The sequence below is a fragment of the Peromyscus maniculatus genome, chromosome 18 (genome assembly GCF_049852395.1).
Source record: "Peromyscus maniculatus bairdii isolate BWxNUB_F1_BW_parent chromosome 18, HU_Pman_BW_mat_3.1, whole genome shotgun sequence".
Classification (NCBI taxonomy): Eukaryota; Metazoa; Chordata; class Mammalia; order Rodentia; family Cricetidae; genus Peromyscus; species Peromyscus maniculatus.
Genome location: NC_134869.1, coordinates 43745049 through 43766636, shown reverse-complemented (window position 1 = coordinate 43766636; position 21588 = coordinate 43745049). Strand labels below are relative to the sequence as shown.

The window sequence follows — 21588 nt, the reverse complement described above, 5'->3', positions numbered from 1 at the left end:
TCCCACAGGACCCACAGGACACAATGGGTTTCGGATCAAGGTTACAGAGGTTGGACTACATTAGCTCTTCTCCAGCCCGATTTGGGGCCGACTCCGTCGTCCTGAGTGCTTACCAAGCATATGCTTGGTGTCCTATTGACTGCTGGGCATAGACTAAAGCCCTAGGGGAATTGGAGACTTGGTGCTTCTGGGTTCACGCTTGACGATGCCAAACCAGGAGCTCTGGGATTCAGAGCCCAGCATGGTTTCCTGGCACATAGTAGGATGACGAGCAAAGACTCCCAGAAACAAAACCTTTCTGACAAACACCCACAACCATCTCAGGGAGTCCTCCGTCCTGGATGTCCAGGCATGCGGTGTAACACTAAAGAATCCCTGAAAAACACCCAGAACCCTCTCTGGTGGCCCCCACCCTGGATGTCCAGGCACACGGTGTAACACTGAAGAATCCCTGAAAAACACCCAGAGCCCTCTCTGGCGGCCCCCACCCTGGATGTCCAGGCACTGCGGCCAGCTCTGTATCAGCATAATGCATTCATATCTACAATATGGCAGATTTCATCTCCTCCTCCTCTCGCTGAATTATTGATGGGCTGTGCACTTTTTAAAAAAATCAATAGACCAGGGCGTGGAGCTTTAAACTCTGCTCTTCTTGTTTCTGCTGTTTTGAATAGGAGCGCACAGAGCTTCCCCTCTGGTTTGAATAAGTCAAGCCCAGGGCTAGGTGGGCCATGATTGGCCGGAGCTAGGAAAATGTGGTTATGATGCAAACACAAGCAAATATAACCCGGTGTCCGTGCGGCCATTGCTGAACGGAGGCTGCGGGACCTGAAGCCGTCTTGGGATAGCTCATCAGTGCTTCACCTGCTGCTTTGCCGGAAGGCCGGGGACAGAAAGGGCAAGGTAGGTCCGTTGTCCATGTACTTTTAGTAGAGCTCTGAGTTGATGGGGCAGAAAGTGAAGGAGTCGTCGGCCCTCACTTTGTTTTTCCCTTCTGGGATGAAGCTTTTGAAAGATTGAGCCAGGAGTTTGTGACCTGCTTTACAAACTTCTGACTGGGAGAAGTACCTGTAGAGCCGGCTGAGGAGGCTGAGCACATTCTCAAGGCCGAGGAAGATGGGGTGGGGGGGGGAGGGGGAGACACCCCCTCTTCTGCCTGTTCCTCCATGAGGCCTGAGAGAAGTTGAGACACCGGTAGATGACAAGACGACACTAGCTTTTAACCTGGAATCCCCAAACCACGCCCTGTGCCCATGGTCGTCACAGCGTTCTAAGGACCCTGAAGTGCTGAGGATTAGGGAAGACAGAGATCAAGTTTTGGGGGGCCTTGATGTGGTGGGTGGGTTTGATTGGGCTTTCTGGGTGTGGCAGTTCCTGAATCTTGGGTCCCTTGTCAGCTCCTGGATCCTGAAGTTCCGGGTGGAGATGGGCTGTATTGGGTGGGGGGGGGGGCTCTGAGCTGTTAATGCCAGTTGGTTTGGCATTACCAGGTTAACCGAGAGTAGGTTGGCTCCGGTTCTTTTTCCTGAGTGGGTCCTCCTGCATTAGACTTAAAAGTCAAAACCTAGGGTCTGAAGAACATCCGAGTATTTCCTGCCGATTCTGAACGGCGCAGGGCGTGGCAGCACAACTTATCACATTAAATCCTCCAACACTGGCCGTTCCGCACCGTGGCTGTGCTTGGGTCTCCTGCCAGCGGCACCCAAACCTGGTTTTACCCATCAAGGCTCAAGAAAAGAATGGCCGGGCCTTTCTCTTTTTTAAGGGGTGGGGCGGTACTAGGGAGAACAAATGGTCTACCATTTGAACCACACCCCGCCCCCAGACATGCTCTACTTAACCAGCCCAGTCGATCCCCAAACAGCCAACATACACACAATCCCCCAGGCGATTTTTTTCTTTTTAATCTTTCATAAACCCATCCATCCCATCTCTACTTTGAGCTTCAGGAGAAACCAGCCTCGCAGTCCTTTGGCATGCTATCAGAGCACAGTCTCCCCCAGAGTGGGACGGGAGAGGAGGCATGTACACAACACAACCAAGCTACGTTCTGACTGTAGAAAGGGACCCCGTGGTCTTCGTACCACTTTTTCCCTCCCCGCCTTATTCAGCCCTGTGGGTGCTGGAAACCTGTACGTTCGTTCGTTCGCTGAGCACAGTTCTGGAGAAGCTGGGCCCCGTGTGGTACCGGCGAGGAGGCCACGCCCACCTCCCGTGGGCACCCAGAGCCCTTTGTCCCAGGCTCTGCAGGTCTACCTTCCCCTGTCTTCTCCAAGAGCAGCTCATGTTTTAGTCGTGACAAAGGGATGTTAACTGTTCGAGGACAGTTGACAAAATTAAAAGCTGAGAGCAGGTCCAAGGTGACAAGATCTTGCCAGGAACCTGGGAAGAGGAGTTCAGAGATTACAAGGGCATGGCTTCATTTGGAAATACTTTTTCTCACTGGGTTTCCTCGCCAGGAGCCACTGAACTTCGTTTGGGGGAAGGGTAGCAGGCATGAAAAAGTGGCTAAGACACAGGCTTTTTTTGTTTTGGTTTGGTTTTTGGGTTTTGGTTTTCCGAGACAGGGTTTCTCAGTGTAGCTTTGTGCCTTTCCTGGAACTCACTTTGGAGACCAGGCTGGCCTCGAACTCACAGAGATCGGCCTGGCTCTGCCTCCCGAGTGCTGGGATTAAAGGCGTGCGCCACCACCGCCCGGCAAGACACAGGCTTTAAAGGTCAGATACGAAGATAAAAGGTATGGGGCTGGGGCTGGTGGTAGGAAGCCCATAATCCCAGCAGTCGGGGGTGACGCTGAAGGAGCCTGTGACCAGCCTGGGCTATGTAGGTAGACCCTGTTTTAATAAAATAAAACACAAAAGCTCAGACACGGATCTCATTCTAGTGTGTGCCCACAGACAAGGTATTTCATACCTCCTCAAACCTCATTTGTTCTCCAAGGCGACAGCCCCCCCACCCCACCCCAGGAATGAGACAGTGTGTGCAAATTGAATCAGCACAGGGTCGACATCGCCTTCAGGAATCTGTGTTGCCCTGCCCCCAGCAGAGAGATGGCACACGCTGCCCTTCCAGAGACCCTGGCTCTGATTCCCAGCACCTGCTTCAGGTGACTCACAATCCCCTGTCCCTCCAGCTTCGAGGAATCTGACACCTCTGGCCTCCAAGGGTACCCACAGTCCTATGCACATATCCACCAAAACACATAATTAAAAAAAAAAAAAAAAAAAAGAGGAACATACCACGGCCAGAGCTCTCAACGAGTGGAAACAAACCTTTGGGGTAGGGATGACCCAGCCAGGTCACTGTGTGGACTTGGACTACCATGGTGAGATGGTGTGGTGGATGGGGGGTAGACCAAAAGGGCATACCGTGCAATGGCTGAGAAACTCAGGAAGAGTCTTAGAAGCGGTGGGTCCCCGTCCATTGTGAGGGGCGTCCACCTCCCACTCTGTGATATTTCAGTTCCAGGAGGATAAACCATGTCTCTGAGTGGTGCCTTCAGGGCTGTGGGCAATGACCCTGGGATCATCACCTGGAGAATTGAGGTGAGTCCCCCCACCCCCCGACCGCTGGGATCTGAGCCACTGAGGGTCAGTAGCAAGGGCTGATTTTCCCAGTGTGCTCAGTACAGGTCCCCACACAGAACCAAGCTTGCCCTTCATCCAGCCATCTGCTTGGTGAGTCTACACTTCCAGTAAACATCTCGGAAAGACAGGTCCGAGAAACGGAACTTAATCATCGTCAGAACACTGGTCCCTCCCTCCCAGCTCCGGGGGTGAGGGCATGCTGCACAGATGGCCATTGCTCATCCATTCCTTTACCCCGTGGGCTTGGTCTCCTCTGGGTGGCTCTGAGCTCCGGTCTGGGTGCACCTACCAGATATCGGGACACGCCACCTCTACCCAGTCAGTGGCAGCAGCTTGACCACCACAAATAACACGTCCCTTTGCTCCGCTCAACTCCAGAGTGTGAGTCACCGCTTTCTGGCAAGCCTCTAGAGGCTTGTGGGAAGCCCTGCCTACCTCCAGTGTTTCAGGCTCCCTATTTACTTCAAAATGAATAAGGGCTGGCCAGGTGGCTCAGTGGACATAGGTATGTGCAGCCAAGCCTGGACCTGAGTATAAGCCCTGGGACCCACATAGAGAAAGAGAACCGACTCCCTCAGGTTTCTCTGACCCTCACATGTACGTGTGGCTCTTGGACACACCCGATAAATAAATGTTTAAGAGAAGGAAGGAAGGGAGGGAGGGAGGAAGGAAGGAAGGAAGGAAAGCAAGCAAGAAAGAAAGAAAGAAAGAAAGAAAGAAAGAAAGAAAGAAAGAAAGAAAGAAAGAAAGAAAGAAAGAAAGAAAGAAAGAAAGAAAGAGAAAGGCATTAAACTGGACTCATAAAAAGTTATATATCTAGTCTTTTTCATACCTAACATCCAGATTTTATATAAAGCACACACAGTACGGCTTGCCTTCCTTGGGAAGAGACAGTGCCACTTTTGTGTGAGGCTGGGCAAGTGGCCCTCCTAGGATGAGCAAATCAGGGCCCCAACACACAGCCTCAGCGGCCCGTGCCCTGGCACTCGGAGCTGCCAGCCTCCCTCCTGCCCAGCTCCCCAGACTCCCCTGGTGGCTCTAGGCGGTCAGTCGGGAGCAGAGGGCTGGACGCCCTGTCAGGATTGCCCAGAGGACGACTTTTCCAACTCTTTCCCCTTCCATCCATCGGCTCCTGGGGGCTCACGGGTCCTTTCCAGAGAACTGGGGACAAGACCAAGGACGTGGGAGGACACAGGAAGTCACCCCAACAGATCCAAACCCACATTAGGGGAGAGCGCCCAGAGTCAGAGCAGCCAGACCTGTGCTGTGCTGGCCACCTACAGAGACGGCTCCTCCACCCCCCCCACCCCCCCCCACCCCCCCCGAGCCTGCCCCGAGAGAGGAGAGGGAGGCTGTGGGGAAGGCAGGAGGCAGTACAGCCACATACTCTTCTAATCCTTCTAGAAAATGGAGCTGGTGCTGGTGCCTCTGAGTGCTCACGGCAACTTCTATGAGGGCGACTGCTACATCATCCTCTCGGTGAGCAACATCTTCCTCGTCCAGCACTCCTTCCTCAGCAGGCAGTGCCCAGGCTGTCGGAAGCTCTGACCAGGAGAGAAGTGGGGTTCCCGGTGTCTGTCTGGATTCTTCCTCCTGCATTGCGAAACCTCAAGCTGACTGAGAATGGCCACCACCAGGCATGGGGTTGTGAATGTGCATCAGAGCACACACACACACACACACACACACACACACACACACACACACACGCACGCACGCACGCATGCACGCACGCACGCACGCACGCACATACACACAGCAACTCCCCCTTCTGGGGTCCAAGCAGCCCACTAAAGTGTTCTGAGGAAGGCTAGGTAAATATGCAGTCTGCCTTTGGCCACAAAGTACTCACTGTAAACTAGGTAAGATAGTGTCTATTGCTGGGTGGTGGTGGCGCACGCCTTTAATCCCAGCACTCGGGAGGCAGAGCCAGGTGGATCTCTGAGTTCCAGGCCAGCCTGGTCTACAGAGAGAGAGATCCAGGACAGGTGCCAAAACTACACAGAGAAACCCTCCGTCTTGGGGGGAAAAAAGATGAGTGTTTATTGCTGTGATAAATGCCCTGACCAAAAACAGCTTGGGAAGGAAAGAGTTTTATTTCATGGCAGGAACCGAGAGGCAGGAGCTGAAGCAGAGACACAGAGGAATGCAGCTTACTGGCTTGCTTTCTTGAGGCTTTAACTTTTATATATCCCAGGACCAGCAGCCCAGGGTTGGCACCACCCACAATGGGCTGGGCTCTCCCACATCAATCATCAATCAAGAAAAAGCCCTACAGACTTGCCTACAGGCCAGTCTGGTGGAGACTTTTTCTCAATCACTGTTCTTCCCAGATAACTCCAGCTTGTGTCAAGTTGTCAAAGAATTAGACAGGACAGATGGTAATGTGCCTATAACCATAGCACTTGGGAAGCTAAGGCAAGAGGACCACAATTTCAAGGTCAGCCTGGGCTACAGAGTGAGCGCTTGACTAGCCTGGGCTATATGCAAACATCTGTCTCCAAAAACCGAAACAGTGGAGCATGATGGCCCACTCCTATAATTCTAACACCTGGGGGTGAAACCAAAAGATGGTGAGTTCAGGGCCAGCCTCGGAAAGTTTGGGCTAGCTTGGGCTACACGATAACCTGGTTTTCTTTTCTTTTTTTTTTTTTAATCTTTTTAAAAATTGCTCCTTCTAGTGGAGGAAATACTACCACACACGGACAGTGCCGGCAGCTGTACCGTTGTTTGGGTGCAGGGGACCTATAGAGGAGGGAAAAGAGTCCCCACTTTAGGAACAGGCTGTCGACACCCCCAAATGTGGGCAAGCAGGGCTGTAAATGGGTGGGGCTGGTCCTAGCGCCCACTTACGGATAGGGAAGGGCTGCTTGGGTGAAGGAAGGCATGCTGCGGTCTTCCCACACCGGGAAACAGAGGTGATCGCGGGCCTCGCCTCACCTCCCTGGCTACCTCCTTAGACCCGGAAGGTGGGCAGCCTCGTCTCCCAGGACATTCACTTTTGGATCGGGAAGGACTCCTCCCAGGACGAACAGAGTTGTGCAGCCATCTACACCACGCAGCTGGATGACTACCTGGGAGGCGGCCCCGTGCAGCACCGCGAGGTCCAGTACCACGAGTCCGACACCTTCCGCGGCTACTTCAAGCAGGGCATCATGTGAGTGGCCGCGCGCAGGGCGGAGCCGGGCACGGCTGTTCCCGAGGAAGGAAGCTCAAGGGTCAGGGGGGCCTTTGAAGATGCAACCCGAGGGATGCAAAGCAGTCCCGTGTGCCCAGCAGAGTCGGGTGGGGCCGAGTGCTGCGTGGGCCTCACACCTGCTGCAGGGAGTGAGGATCCGCACGGGGCGGCCGTCAGGAGCGTAACTGGGGCTGCAGAAGGGAACACCCCGTTTCTCAGAGTTCTAAACCCCTTGCACACCCAGGGCCCCGAGGACCCGTGATCCAGAGTGTTCCTGACACAGTGCGTGCGTGCGTGCGTGCGTGCGTGCGTGCGTGTGTGTGTGTGTGTGTGTGTGTGTGTGTGTAGGCTGTGGTCAGTGCAGGCGGCCCGTGATCCAGAGTGTTCCTGACACAGTGCATGCGTGTGTGTGTGTGTGTGTGTGTGTGTGTGTGTGTGTTGGAGGAGGCTGTGGTCAGTGCAGGCGTCCACCATGGGGAGAGAATGTGTATTGGCCGCGGCAGATTGAGTACGCACCGAGCACGCACACGAACAAAGACTGAGATGGATCACAGAATGCCAACTTCTTCTTTATAAAAATCGTGCACACAGGCAGCGGGACACGTTTTATACAATGAAGAAGGGACATTAAGCTGCCAGGGCAGGGGACGCGGCAGGGAGAGGTCCAGGAGGTTGGCACGTGGGTGTGGGCGTGCACAGACTTAACATGAGGGGCGTGGCACACGTCTGTAAAATAAACATGTGAGGGTCCCTCTGCCCGCAGCATGGCTCTTCCGGTTTCTGGGACTCCTCGTTATAATATCTCAGCGCAAACGTCCCTTCAGAAAAGACAGACCCCCGGGGCAGCAGGGGCATAGCTGCATTGACTTTGCACATGTTATCCTAACCCACGTGGGTAGAGACTGACATCTGCATGTTATTACTGCATTTAATTCCCAATAGTAACCGGGTTAATATTTCCTCAGTTATAAGAAGGGGGGAGTGGCCTCTGGGATGAAGCATGTGGAGACCAACGCCTATGACGTGAAGCGGCTGCTACACGTAAAGGGGAAAAGAAACATCCGGGCCACTGAGGTGAGTCCCACCAGTGACTGTCTCGGGTCCGGTGCCCCTGCCCCGGCGCCTAAGACCACCCCTCTAAACGGCGCTGACCTCTCCCCGTACAGGTGGAAATGAGCTGGGACAGTTTTAACCGAGGCGACGTCTTCTTGCTGGACCTGGGGATGGTCATCATCCAGTGGAACGGCCCGGAGAGCAACAGTGGCGAGCGACTCAAGGTTTCTCTCACCTGCTCCGGGCCCTGAGCGGGGCTCTTTGGGCGCCCTCGCCCTCCGCCTTCCAGTGGCAGACCCTGTCTTGCAGACAGGCCACGGGCGGCGCGCCTCACCCTGGGGCTCCTCGGCAGCAGGGGGGGTCGCTTGTCTGCAATCCTGGTGGTGCTCCCACGGAATGGAAGCCATCTGGAAGGAAAGGGTGCCGGGTGAGCTGAGCGCTTGCTCCCTTGGGCTTCTTTGGCAGGCTATGCTTCTGGCAAGGGACATTCGGGACCGGGAGCGGGGAGGCCGCGCTGAGATCGGAGTGATTGAGGGAGACAAAGAGGCAGCCAGCCCCGAGCTGATGACAGTCCTCCAGGACGCCCTTGGCCGACGCTCCACCATCAAGCCTGCCGTTCCCGATGAGATCATGGATCAGCAGCAGAAATCAAATATCACGTTGTATCAGTGAGTGCTCAAACCTGGCTGTGGGCTGGAGGCTGCGGGTGGGGAGACGTCCCCTGGAACGTCTACAGAGGAAAGGCACAGGCTAACCTCCTTCTTCTCCAGGGTCTCGGATGCAGCTGGGCAGCTGGCGATCACAGAGGTGGCCGCAAGGCCCCTGGTCCAGGACCTCCTGAGCCATGACGTAAGTAGAACTGGAGGGGGCTTTGCCTGAGGAAGCCAGAAGTAACTCCAAAGGCAGACCCTGGGCAAAGCCCTCCCTCGGCCTCTCGGATCGGTAACCATGCTTTATCCCCGGCTGATTCAGGACTGCTACATCCTGGACCAAAGTGGAGCCAAGATCTACGTGTGGAAAGGCAAAGGAGCCACAAAGGTGGAGAAACAGGCAGCCATGTCCAAAGCCCTGGTAGGATCTGTCAACGTGTGATACCACCCAAATACTCTGCCGGTGTCACCATGGACATGCGCACAGAGCAGGGACACATACGAACTTCCAAGTACACAGACCAACTGGGGTACAAATGCAGGATTTACCTTTTCCAGCCGAGTGTTCTGAGCTTCAGTTCCGATATCTAAAGGGGTAATCCCTGTCTCCCAGAACCTCTGGAAGATAAAACCCATTCGTGCCAGGCAGTGGTGGCATGTGCCTTTAATCCCAGCACTCGGGAGGCAGAGCCAGGTGGGTCTCTGTGAGTCTGAGGCCAGCCTGGTCTACAGAGTGAGTTCCAGTCCAGGACAGGTACCAAAACTACACAGAGAAACCCTGTCTCGAAAAACAAAACAAAAAATTGTGTAAAATACTCAGAAGTATACTTGAAGCACAGAACCTGCTTTTGGAAGGTGCTGTTGTCATTGAAGGGGATGTCACATGTCCAGATTAGGGGACCAGTCTTCAAGGGGCATTTACTAAATCCTGCGGCTGTACCACATGACCCAGGTGCAATAAATGAACCAATAACTATGATACAAAATCAGGAGACTTACATGGTGGGTCTGCAAAGTCAATCCATAATGGTCAGAATCGGGGTAGTCTAAAGAAGAGACACCAATGTGTTCCCAGCTTTTGGAGGCAGGTTACTCAGAACCTTAGACAGAAGTGAGGTAGACACTGGCTAGGATTCCCAGGGGCAGGGAGGAAGGAATTACGAGAGGAGCAAAACACTCAGGATATGCCCTGGCTGACAGTCTTTTATCTGGGGGTGGGGCCGTAGGACTTCATCAAGATGAAGGGTTACCCCAGCAGCACCAACGTGGAGACCGTCAACGATGGTGCCGAGTCAGCCATGTTCAAACAGCTCTTCCAGAAATGGTCAGTGAAGGACCAGACCACAGGCTTGGGGAAAATATTCAGCTTTGGTAAAATTGGTGAGATCTCCCACCCGGGACCCTGGACCGCGGCACGCGTGTGCCGTGCCCACTCGGCTTTTCCCACTTCTTTCTCTGCAGCTAAAGTTTTCCAGGACAAGTTTGACGTGACTCTCCTACACACCAAGCCGGAAGTGGCTGCCCAGGAGAGGATGGTGGATGACGGCAGTGGAAAAATGGAGGTGAGTCTGGTGAGGGCAGCACCGGCCTCTGGGGGGTCCCTGCTGCAGGAGGGCACCCCGTTCTGTGTGCTCCTCCCTCCCCGCTCCACATGTCCGTGTCCTCTAAGAGGCGTGGGGGTGGCTGTTTCCCCGCAACGCTTCAGGAAGGTGAGAGACACATTCCCCCAGTGGGCTGTCACCCGGAACATATGTTTAAGCTATCGCTTAAGTCTACGAAGACCTAGGTTGTATGATGGGAGGTACCGGACCAGTGTGACCTGTGACCCCCATCCTCAGAATTCAAATCATGCGATACGATGAGCCTTCAAGGCAGAGGGGACCCAGAGAGGGAGGGGGTACTTGGGATGGCTGTTAGCACCCCATCCCAACTTGTGTTCCGACAAACACTGCCCAGTTCCGTTTAGGTGGAATTCTCTGAACAGGACGCCCCCTCTCTGGGTGACGGTGTCTCCTCTTGTGCCCAGGTCTGGAGAATTGAGAACCTGGAGCTGGTTCCTGTGGAACGGCAGTGGTATGGCTTCTTCTACGGGGGAGACTGCTATCTGGTCCTCTACACGTATGAGGTGAACGGGAAGCCCCATTACATCTTGTACATCTGGCAGGTAAGCCGGGCCGCTCTCGGCGTTGGGTCCAGACGCGCCCTGGGCACTGGGCCAAGCGAGGTCCATCACGACCCTCTCACCACCGCAGGGCCGCCATGCCTCCCAGGATGAGCTGGCAGCCTCGGCTTACCAGGCGGTGGAGGTGGACCGGCAGTTTGACGGGGCCCCCGTGCAGGTTCGGGTGAGCATGGGGAAGGAGCCGCGCCACTTCATGGCCATCTTCAGAGGAAAGCTGGTTATCTACGAGGTGAGGGCCTCCGGACAAAGCCATGCCTGTTCAGGGATGCTCGGGGCTGATGGGCCAGTGAAGAGCTGCCGGACAGGCCAGGGCTGGGGTGTGTGTGTGTGTGTGTGTGTGTGTGTGTGTGTGTGTGTGTGTGTGTGGCGGGGACGAGATGGGGGGCCGGGGGACAGCACAGGCTTAGCTTAGGCGTTAGGACAAAAAAGGAGTTTAGCATGAGACATCCAAGGGACTCTCAAATGCCCGTCCAGCCAGTGCTCGCGTCTTTCAGTCTGAGCCACGCCGTCTGTACAGGTGTTGTAGCCTCAGTGACCCCCCCCCTGCACCCTCCCAACACCATGCTGCCCCTCCCTACCACCCGGACATGACGCTCTTCAAGTCGAAGGCCCACTTTTTCCCTGGAGCCCCAACGGAAGCACGGGCCGGCAACGCAGTCACCTCGGGTTCCACCCGAGCCCGGCATCAGGTCCTTCCCTTGCCATGGATCAGTCAAGTTTCCCCAACCTCAGCGTGCACGATGGAGAAGCATCTGCTTCACAGAATTATTCTGAGATCGGCCAGTGCTGGGAGACACTGGTTCCAGCTCCTGGTGCAGAGTGACATTCTCACTCAGATCTCTTTCCTCTCAGCCCAGGAGGCCCCGAGGGGTAAAGATGGTATCCAGAACGTCTCCGTCCACAACGGCCAGTTCATGTGGTGGCTCTTGCAGATCTGGCCTCCACTTTTCTCTCCCCAGGGCGGGACTTCCAGGAAGGGAAATGCAGAGCCTGACCCCCCGGTAAGACTCTTCCAGATCCAAGGAAACGACAAATCCAATACCAAAGCAGTGGAAGTCTCGGCCTTCGCTTCCTCCCTCAACTCCAACGATGTCTTTCTGCTGCGAACTCAGACGGGACACTACCTGTGGTACGGCAAGGTAAAAATGGCTGGTGGGTCCCGGCCCCTTGGAGCTCGCTCATGCTTGCCCTGGCTCCACCCTGGGCCTGTCAGCGAGGTCAAAGGTACTGAACAGTGGGCTGGTGCAGTCCTCAAGCGGTGGACCCTGTCCCGGGTCTTCAGAGGAAGCATCTGCGTTCCCCAGTCAGACCGCCATTAGAACTCGGGTGCCGCCAGCCCCCAGAGACACGGCACCGCACCCACGTGCGCGGACGCTGGGTCAGTGTCCCCTGTGGCGGGTCAGGCACTGACGAGGAGAAAGCACATGGGATGTCATCGTTCCAAGTGCTTTCAAAGAGAATTCAGGGTCAAGTGTGGTGACGTGTGGCTGTAATCCCAGCCCTTGGGAGGCTGAGGCAGGAGGATCAGGAGTCTGAAGCCACACTGCCTGGGCCTAGTCAGACCCTATCTCAAAAAGCCAAAAGGTGGGGTGAGGGGGGTACCAGCGAGGTGGCTCGAGGGCTAGAGACACTTGTCAACAACGTGAGTTTGACCCCTGCACCCCACGGTGGGAGGAGGGATCTAACTCCCAAGAGTGCCTCTCTGATGCCTGTTCTCCAGTACGCATGCCCCCATCATAAAAACACATCCCATAGTGAATCAGTCGATTCATTTTAAAATGGGAGGAAATGACCGTGGTGACACAAACCTGCAATTCTAGCTACTTGGGAGGGGGATGTGGGAACATCTCAAGTTCAAGGACAGCCTAGCACGGTAAGACCCATGTCACCCAAAAACAAAAACAAAACCAATGGGTGGGGGCGTTGACGAAGAAAAGCGCGCCTGCTGTCATGATTAGGGACATCATTAGCGGACGCCACAGTGAGGCGCACACACGTGCACTGGCTGACCACACGAACACACGCACCATATAAAAAGAGACGCAGGAACTTCCTGCACCGTCTGTAGGGCTGCAAAATGGGACACATTTTAGAAAGCAGTTTGACAGTCTCTATAAACTGACACCCACCTTTACCACACAGCCCGGCAACGCTCCTCCTGGGTATTTATTTATAGTAGGATAAACGCCATCTTTAGCGGCCAAGGAGATGGTGCCCTCGGTAAAGGGCTTGGCTCTATCGGCACAAGCATCCAGGTCCCGGCCCCAGCACCGTGAAAGGCCGAGAGCAGGAGTACTTATCCATAACCTGGCACTGGTGTGAGTGTGAAAACGCACGCGCGCGCGCACACACACACACACACACACACACACACACACACACGGACAAAACACTCATACACATAAAGTAAATCTTTAAAAAAAACCCCAACAAACAAAAACCTCTGTACACAAAGAGTCGTACACACATGGGTACAGCACATTTATTCACAATCTTCTCAAGTCAGAAGTCATCTGGAAAATGGGTAAACATAGGCATGTTCATACAATGGAATACTCCTCAGCGGTACAAACGAGGCCACTCACGCGCCCAGCGTGGAAGAGTCTCCAAGTCACGCTAAGGGGAAGTATGCAAATGCTGTGGCTGCATGTTGCCTGCTTCCACGTGAGACAGCCCAGAGACGGCAGATTATTCCGATGGAGAACAGCTGGATGTAGCCGCGGTCAGGAGCGCAGGCCTCACTCCAAAGGGGCAGGAAATGGGAGACTAAGGAGGTCACTCTAACTGCACTGTGGCAACAAGGTTCTGTCTTTAAGCCTTGTGGAGCCCAACATAGTCAATTCTACTGTAATTTTAAAAGGTATGAGGCCAGGCGGTGGTGGCGCACACCTTTAATCCCAGCACTCGGGAGGCAGAGGCAGGCGGATCTCTGTGAGTTCGAGGCCAGCCTGGGCTATAGAGCGAGATCCAGGACAGGCACCAAAATTACACAGGGAAACCATGTTGAAAACCCTCCCCTCCCCCGGAAAAGAGGAATGAAAATTACACGCTAGGCCTGGGGGACAGAGTGTTTGCTCTAGGGGCAGAGCGTTTGCTACGACGCATGTGCCAGACCCCAGTATTTACGACGAGGGAGAACTCGTGTGCTGAAATTCCAGGTGAAGGGAAAACAGAGGTGGCTTCTGTCTGGGACCACTGTGGGTTTCAGAGCAGGCCTACCCCCTATTTCCTCCCTCTCCCCATCCTGGGGCGCTGCAGCTCAGAGCTGACCCCGTTCAGTTTCAGAAGCCTGGCGCCCCATCTTGAAGCGCCCCGGGTTTCTGACACCCATGCTCTCCTCACCCACTCAGGGGTCCAGTGGGGACGAGCGGGCAATGGCTAAGGAGCTGGTGGAGCTTCTCTGCGATGGCAGCGCAGACGCTGTGGCTGAGGGCCAGGAGCCACCTGAGTTCTGGGACCTTCTGGGAGGAAAAACACCCTATGCTAACGACAAGAGGTACTGTGAACACATCCGCCCTGAATCCGGGGATCCTCTAGCCTCTAGGCTCGTGGCCTGTACAAATCCTAAGCTCCTTCACAGTTTTAAACATGCCTTCTGGGCTGGGGACACAGCAAAGTCCTTGGGGTGCAGCATGCAGAGCTGAGTTCCATCCCTCGGAATGCACCTTACAAAACAAACAGACAAAAGCAGCTACAGCAATGCAGGCCTGCGACCTGCTGCTGGGGAGGCGGAGACAAGAGAACCCCTCAGACTTGCTGGCCAGCTAGTCTAGCTGAATTGACACACTCCAGGCTCTGTGGAAGCTATGGAGGAAAACACCCAAAGTCCTCTGTCCTCATATGTGTACACACACACACACACACACACACACACACACACACACACACACGCGCGCGCGCACACACACACACAGACACATGCACACATGGGCACCCACACATGATTCCTGTGCCCTCTGTGCTCATATGTGCATACATGCACACACACACACATACACACGGGACCCTCACAATGTGATTCCTATGCTCCCTGTGCTTTCATATGATTACTGCAGGCTCCAGCAAGAAATTCTGGACGTCCAGGTCCGGCTCTTTGAATGTTCCAATAAGACTGGCCGGTTCCTTGTTACTGAGGTCACAGACTTCACCCAGGATGACCTGAACCCAGGTGACGTGATGCTCCTGGACACCTGGGACCAGGTAAGACACAGCCACAGAGTTCAGGACAGCTGCAAAGGTCACCATTTGGCCTGGTTTCCATGTGGCATCTCCACCCAGGGTGAGAGCTGGTGCTGGACCAACTCTCTAGTGAAACACCTTTAGTAGTTAGTTACCAGAGAGACTGCTGTATGCCACAGAATAGAATGATGTTTAAAACTCACCAGCTAAGGCCAGGCATGATGGAACATGCCTTTAATCCCAGCACTCAGGAGGCGGGGCAACCTGATTTCTGAGATCGAGGCCAGCCTGGTCTACAGCGTGAGTTCCAGGACAGCCAGGGCTACACAGAGAAACCCTGTCTCAAAACAACAAAATTCACCAGCTGTATTAGTTAGGATTTCTATTGCTGTGAAGAGACACCATGACCATGCAACTCATATAAAAGAAAATGTTTAATTGGGGTGGCAGCGTACAGTTCAGAGGTTTAGTCCATTATCATCATGGCGGGAAGCAGGACAGCATGCAGGCAGACGTGGTAAGACAGAGCTAAGATACACCCTGGCCATGCTGAGGTTTGAGGTACAGGGAGACAGCATGAGTGTTTTGTAGGCGGATAATTTAGGAAGCGTAGGTCAGGGGGCAAAGACTTAGAATATACACCCAGCAATTAAAATCACAAAGTCAAGCTGCTTCTAGAACCTTCCTCTGGAGCACAAATGAGGCCGAGAGCGTTTTCTGTGGCTCTCACTGGCTGAGGGGATGAGCAGCCTGCCCAGCAGCCCTTAGTCCTTGGTGTGAACGCACTGACAATATAAAACCGGCGCCACAGGTGTTCCTGTGGATAGGAGCCGAGGCCAACGCCACGGAGAAGGAGGGGGCCCTCTCGACTGCCCAGGAGTACCTGGTAACTCACCCCAGTGGCCGAGACCCCGACACACCGATCCTGATCATCAAGCAGGGCTTTGAGCCTCCTACCTTCACAGGCTGGTTCCTGGCATGGGATCCTCACATTTGGAGCGTAAGAAATTGGGGGTGCGGCTCTCACTGCCAAGGGGCTCGGAACCCAGATGGGGGAGGTGGGGTACTGACTCAAGAGCCAAGTAAAACCAGGCCTCCCTCTCCCTCCCGCTGAATCCCGTGCCTTATTCCTCCTCTTCGGCTTCACCCGCACGGCAGGGAGTCTTCTAGTCAGGTAGTTCCAAGCTGGTGGGCAGGAGGCAGTGAGGAACCGTGAGGGTACCTGTCTACACCGTGTTCACATCCCTGACAGCCAGTGCAGAGTCACAGTGGGCTCATAGGAAGAAGTCGGGCTCCAGACAGACAGACAGACAGACGCCTGCTGCTTCTTGCCACCAGAGATTGTTGATCGTGTGTAAAAGAGCTCTGGACCCTACGTGGACCTCGAGTACCCCGAAATGCTTTATGATTCTACCACGTTTTGATTTTTCCTGGAAATACACACCAGGCCTGTGATGCCTCCTCCCTGTTATCAGTAAATACCTCGTCCTTATGTTTCTCTCTTTACAGGCAGGAAAATCATACGAGCAATTGAAGGAGGAGCTGGGAGATGCCGCTGCGATCGTGCGGATCACCGCCGTGAGTGGGGCTGACCCTGAGACAAGGCGCCCTAGGACCTTGTCTGAGACAGCGGGTGCTACAGATACCACAGGGCAAACCCCCCCAAGTCTTTAAGTTCCCCCCTCCCCTCTCCCCCCCATCCCTACCCCCCTCAGCGGTCTACTTGGATGCAAAGGGTTTTTGTTTGTTTTGTTTGAAGTGCAAGCTAATGGGGCGCTCTAAACGCTGGATCACCCCCATCCTTGGGGGTGTTTTAAATCATTAGAAGAGCCGGGCTCGAGCACTTGAGAGGGAGAATCCTGAGTTCTAGGCCAACCTAGTCTACACAGCAAAACCTCCATCTTAAAAAAGAGGGGGGCGGGGTGGAGGAGGGGAAGAAAAAGCAGGTCTCAGGGCCAGGCTCCTCATTTACTGCCTTCCAGAATATGGGGAGGGCATGGAGAGCCGGCTCAGCGGGGAGAGCATGAGCTGCTCGTCCAGATCCCCAGCACCTGTGTTGGGTGGCTCACAGGAGATTGTAACTCCATCTCCGGAAGTACATATCCCTCTGGACTCCAAGAGCACCTGCACTCGTGTACACATATACCCCCCCCCCCACATACACAATCTACAGAATAAATGAAAGAGGTTAAGGTCATCCTTGGCTACATACTGAGTGGAGGGCCAGCCTGGGATACACGAGACTCTGCCTTATACACCAAACCAAATAAGAAAGAAAGAAGAGAGAGAGAAAGAAACACCTTTAATCCCAGCACTCGGGAGGCAGAGGCAGGTGGATCTCTGTGAGTTCGAGGCCAGCCTGGTCTACAAAGCGAGTTCCAGGAAAGGCGCAAAGCTACAGAGAAACCCTGTCTCAAAAAACCAAAAAAAAAGAAAAAAGAAAGAAAGAAAGAAAGAAAGAAAGAAAGAAAGAAAGAAACAAACAAACAAACCTAACTTTATTATTCAGCTTTTTCTGCCTCTCAGGAGAGATTAAAGTTATTGTCAGTATTTCTCAGAGACAAACCTCTAATCCAAATGATATCTGAATAGTTCCCAACGTGTCCACAGCAGCTCAGGCCGCTGACCCCGATTTTAACAGCTAAAAGAGGTGGACCTTGCAGCCAGCGGCCAGTCCTGCGTGCCACAGGCTGCGTGCCACAGGGTGTTCCAACATCACGCTGTCCTTTGTGCTCTGCAAAGTCAGACCCCAGAGCTAACGGGCTGCAGTGAGTGTCTTTAAACCGTCCTTGAGCGTGGCTCCAGTCTCAAGGCGTTGAGCGACTGGAAACATAGGCCCTAAATAAAAATGCCAAGAAAAGGGATGGAGGCAGAATGTTCGGAAAAGACTTGCGGCTGGAGGTACAGCTCAGTGGCAGAGCACCTGCCGAGCACACCCAAGACTGGGTTCAATTCCCAGCGCCACGTAAAGACCTAAGGTGCGGTGTGCACGCCCACCTGGCTCTAAACACTCACAGGAGGCCTGCTGAATCAGCTCTCTGAAGCCGTTCTGACGTGCAGCCAGGTTTGGGGACCACCGTCTTTCAGACGGTGACAAAGGGTGAAGCAGCGGCGTAAGCCAAAATGTAAACCTTATACACGCAGAGACCTGACGTGCCAGACGTCAGTCTTTGCCCATGTCTGTATCCTTCTCCTTACTTAGGACATGAAGAATGCAACCCTCTCCCTGAATTCTAATGAAAGTGGGCCAATGTATTACCCTATAGAAGTTCTACTGAAAAGTCAGAACCAGGAGCTGCCTGAGGATGTGAACCCTGCCAAAAAGGAGGTACGCAACTGTGGAACTGCATGCATGTGTGTGTGTGAGGGGGTCCCCCCCCACACACACGCATTAAAGTGCCACACTCAAGAAAGGGCTTAGGGCAGTCTGGGCACACTGCAGGCACTCTGGGGGCATCTGCGCTACTGCGTCAACTGAAGGCGCCTCTGTGAGTGTCTTCCTCTCTGTGGCCTTCGCCTCTCTGCTGCTAGTCAGTCCAGCCACCGTGCACTGCTGTGAATTAATCTGTTCCCCCACTATTCCCCAGAGCATCATCCTCATTAACAGCCAGGGGTCGTTCAAAAGCTCTATTTAAGACACCTCACGGGCTGGCGAGACCGCTCAGAGGGTAAAGGCGTTTGCCGTCACACTTAACGACCCAGGCTCGGCACCCAGGACCCACACAGTGCGAGGAGATAACTGAGTCCCACAAGTTGTCCTGTGATCTCTAAATGCATGCCCCTCACATACACACACTAAATAAATACATGTAATAGAAAACTTTAAAACACCTCCCATGTGCTTACAGAAGACCCCAAAGGCCTCCACAGTCTGGCCCTGCCCCTTGGGGGGTCTCACATACCCTCTTTACTCACCACCCTTCAGTCAGTGCCTGCTTGTCTAACCCTTGAACATGCTCACCTGGCCATGGAGTCTTTATGCTTACTGGTGTTCCTGTGAGAGTTCACTGCTCCTAAAACACCTCAGAGCTGGCCCCTTGCCGTTCAGAGTTCAGCTCTGGTTGGCCTTCCTCGACGCCCAGTTTCCTGACCACTCCCTCCCTGCGGCACACACTCCCCTTGGACTCACTGTCACGCCTTAGGTGTTAGTTAAGTGAATCAATACATTCCTGTGGAAGGGACAGATGAATGAATGGGTTTCCCCTTCAAAGAGCTGGCTGAAGGACTCGGGATATTCTGTGACGTCTTGAGATGTTGAGACAGAGTCTTCAGCATCTAGACTCCAATGTTCTTAGAAGCAGAGGCCACAGGTCGGTTGGGCTTGGGGGCTCATGACTGTAATCCCAGCACTAGGGGGACCGAGGCAGGGGAGTCACCATAGGTTCCAAGTCAGCATGGCCTACATAGTGAGTTCTAGGACAGCCTGGGCTATGGTGAGAGGTTGTTTCAGAAAATAATCTCAACATGATCGCCGAACTGGGATGATCTACTCAGCCTTGTATTTTAAGACTTCTTGGGGTTTAGGGGTACAGGGCAGTGGTGGAGCACATTCCCAGATTCCCCAGAGTTCCCCTGGGTTCACTCCCTGGCGCCAAAAGTAAGTATTCAGTAAGAATGGTAGTTAAGAGCACGAAGCAAAGAACACTCCATTCATTCATTTCTCCATCCTTCCAAAATCAGATGTTTAGAATTCATCCATAACGTAAAAACCCATTCACTGCCTAAGGAGCAAGGAACCAGGACTGAGTGGTAAGCTCCACCAGCTTCTCCCACTGGCCCGGATGGGACTCCATGGCCAATGAGCAATTTAGGTCTGTTACAGTCTTCCTGAACATACAGGGCCTGCCTGTTTGTAGCTCTAGGGCTCAAAGCCAGGCAGGAGGATCCCTTACATGGTAAACAAGCCCAGAGCCAGGCAGTTCCGGGGCAGGCTCGGCTCCCCCACTGTCCCCCCAGCTCCCCCACCGGCCCCCGGGGCGGCAGCTCCCCCACTCCTGCCCACTTGCTTCCCCTGTTGGCCCTCCTGAGATGCCCTTCTCACTGCAAGTTGTGTTTTCTCTTAGAATTACCTCTCGGAACAAGACTTTGTGTCCGTGTTTGGCATCACAAGAGGGCAATTCACTGCTCTGCCTGGCTGGAAACAGCTCCAGCTGAAGAAAGAAAGAGGGCTTTTCTAAAGCAAGGCCTGTCTGTTGTCCGACCCCAGGAGAGAGCAAGCGCATGGTGCCAACATCAGCAGACGCCACACACCCACTGAGCCCGACATCCGCTGCTTTAGATACAACCCGTCTGAAATCCACAGCACGCCCTTTTCCTTCCCATTCAGCCTTGCATTCAGTCCTGGGTTGTCATACATGAAAATGCTGTCTACTCACTTTTCGGCTTTTGTGGCCTTTACAGAAAGCATGGATGTAGACAGGTTGAGAGAGAGAACCAGAAGCCATCAGGACCCACATTTGCTTTTACACTAGACCCTGTTACCCCCAAAGCACTGGAATTCCTTGCACACTCACTGAAAGGCCATACTCCAAATACCCAGGTCTACCACATGCCAGAGCATGTTCATTTCAACTTTCCAAATAAAGAGGCCACGTGAGCATATCGGCGTCCTTTCTAGTCTCCCGGGTTCCTTCTTAGGGTGACTTCGGTTACTGTGGGAAAGGCATTTCAGTGCTGAGAAAGCACATAGGCAATGCTGAGCTGGGCCTGGTACATAAACCTGTAATCGCAGCTCCCAGCTCAGCCGGGACAGGCGCATAGTGACGCCATGGCCGGCCTGGGCTACGGGGTGAATTCCAGGCCAAGCTGAGCGACTTACAAAGACTCGGTCTCAGAATTTTTTAAAGTGCACGGTGCAGGGCTGGAGAGATGGCTCAGGGGTTGAGAGCACTGACTGCTCCTGCAGAGGACCCAGGTCCAGTTCCCGGCCCCCACATGGTGGTTCAGGGGATCCAATCAGTGTCTTCTTCTGACCTCAAGCAGACACCAGGCATGTACATGGTACATATGAACACATGCAGGCAAAACATTCATACACATAAAATAAAAATAGATCTTTAAAAAACGAGAAGTACGCAGCAGTGAAACGCTCACCTCAGCAGTACGCCTGAGGTCCTAGGCAAATCCCCAGCATCCAAAGCAAATCAATAAACGGCAACGTTGAGAGCTGTGTAGTTAACGGAACCACTGTCGTTCCCGTCCTGGCACAAGATGTCAAAACCTGACTCACAGCTACGCAGGAATCCCCCAGCCCCAGCAGCCACACCCATTCCAGGGGCACACGTGGGTGTATGGAGCACTTGGGAGGGCCTGCTGTGGTCATCGGCCAGTGACCACATCTTCCGGACAACCCTGGGGCACAGCAACGTCTGAAGTCCTGATCACAGGAGGAACAGTGCAGGGCACGTTCCGGGGAAGATGTCCAAGACAGCACAGCAGGCAGGCAGGGCCATGGGAACATGACAGAGCGTGTAAGAAACTAGGGAACATGGAACAGACGACCGTGGGGACCGAGGAGACGGCCTACTGGGTCAAAGTGCTTACGACACAAGCCTGGCATGTGTGTATGTGTGTGTGTGTGTGTGTGTGTGTGTGTGTGTGTGTGTGTGTGTGTGTGTGCGCGCGCGCGCACTCACACTCACACTCACTTTTTTCAAGTTTCAAAAGCAGTTAAATCCAGTATTGTTTAAACGAGAAAAGTCTACTTTATTACACCACTACTTAACAACTTCACCTGCGAGTCTATCATTTCACTATAAA

The 21588-nt window shown here is 53.9% G+C and overlaps 1 protein-coding gene across 5 annotated transcripts; it reads left to right on the top strand.

The window, feature by feature from the left end:
• Window positions 1–66: 66 nt before the first annotated feature.
• Avil (advillin) lies at window positions 67–21368 on the top strand. 5 transcript variants are annotated; one of them, XM_042263321.2, is made up of 20 exons: window positions 67–903; window positions 3463–3545; window positions 4992–5066; window positions 6548–6744; window positions 7731–7839; window positions 7932–8042; window positions 8284–8486; window positions 8589–8667; window positions 8791–8889; window positions 9695–9848; window positions 9930–10030; window positions 10495–10632; window positions 10721–10879; window positions 11610–11789; window positions 14001–14146; window positions 14706–14850; window positions 15641–15829; window positions 16339–16407; window positions 18032–18157; window positions 19893–21367. In XM_042263321.2, the coding sequence occupies exons 2-20, from the start codon at window positions 3480–3482 to the stop codon at window positions 20004–20006; spliced, it is 2460 nt and encodes an 819-aa protein (XP_042119255.2). In that variant the 5' UTR covers window positions 67–903; window positions 3463–3479; the 3' UTR covers window positions 20007–21367. The 5 variants fall into 5 exon arrangements, with proteins under 5 accessions (XP_042119255.2, XP_076410252.1, XP_076410251.1 ...); XM_076554137.1 differs by having other exon boundaries at window positions 67–1335; XM_042263322.2 differs by lacking the exon at window positions 67–903 and adding an exon at window positions 1468–2190.
• The last annotated feature ends 220 nt before the right edge of the window (window positions 21369–21588 follow it).

Excerpts from the sequence above, each read along its gene's own strand:
- Avil (XM_076554136.1), top strand. The coding sequence starts at position 3,480 with ATGTCTCTGAGTGGTGCCTTCAGGGCTGTGGGCAATGACCCTGGGATC. Across the intron at positions 10,633-10,720 it reads ACATCTTGTACATCTGGCAG|GGCCGCCATGCCTCCCAGGA; the intron begins GTAAGCCGGGCC and ends TCACCACCGCAG. Across the intron at positions 11,790-14,000 it reads ACTACCTGTGGTACGGCAAG|GGGTCCAGTGGGGACGAGCG; the intron begins GTAAAAATGGCT and ends TCACCCACTCAG.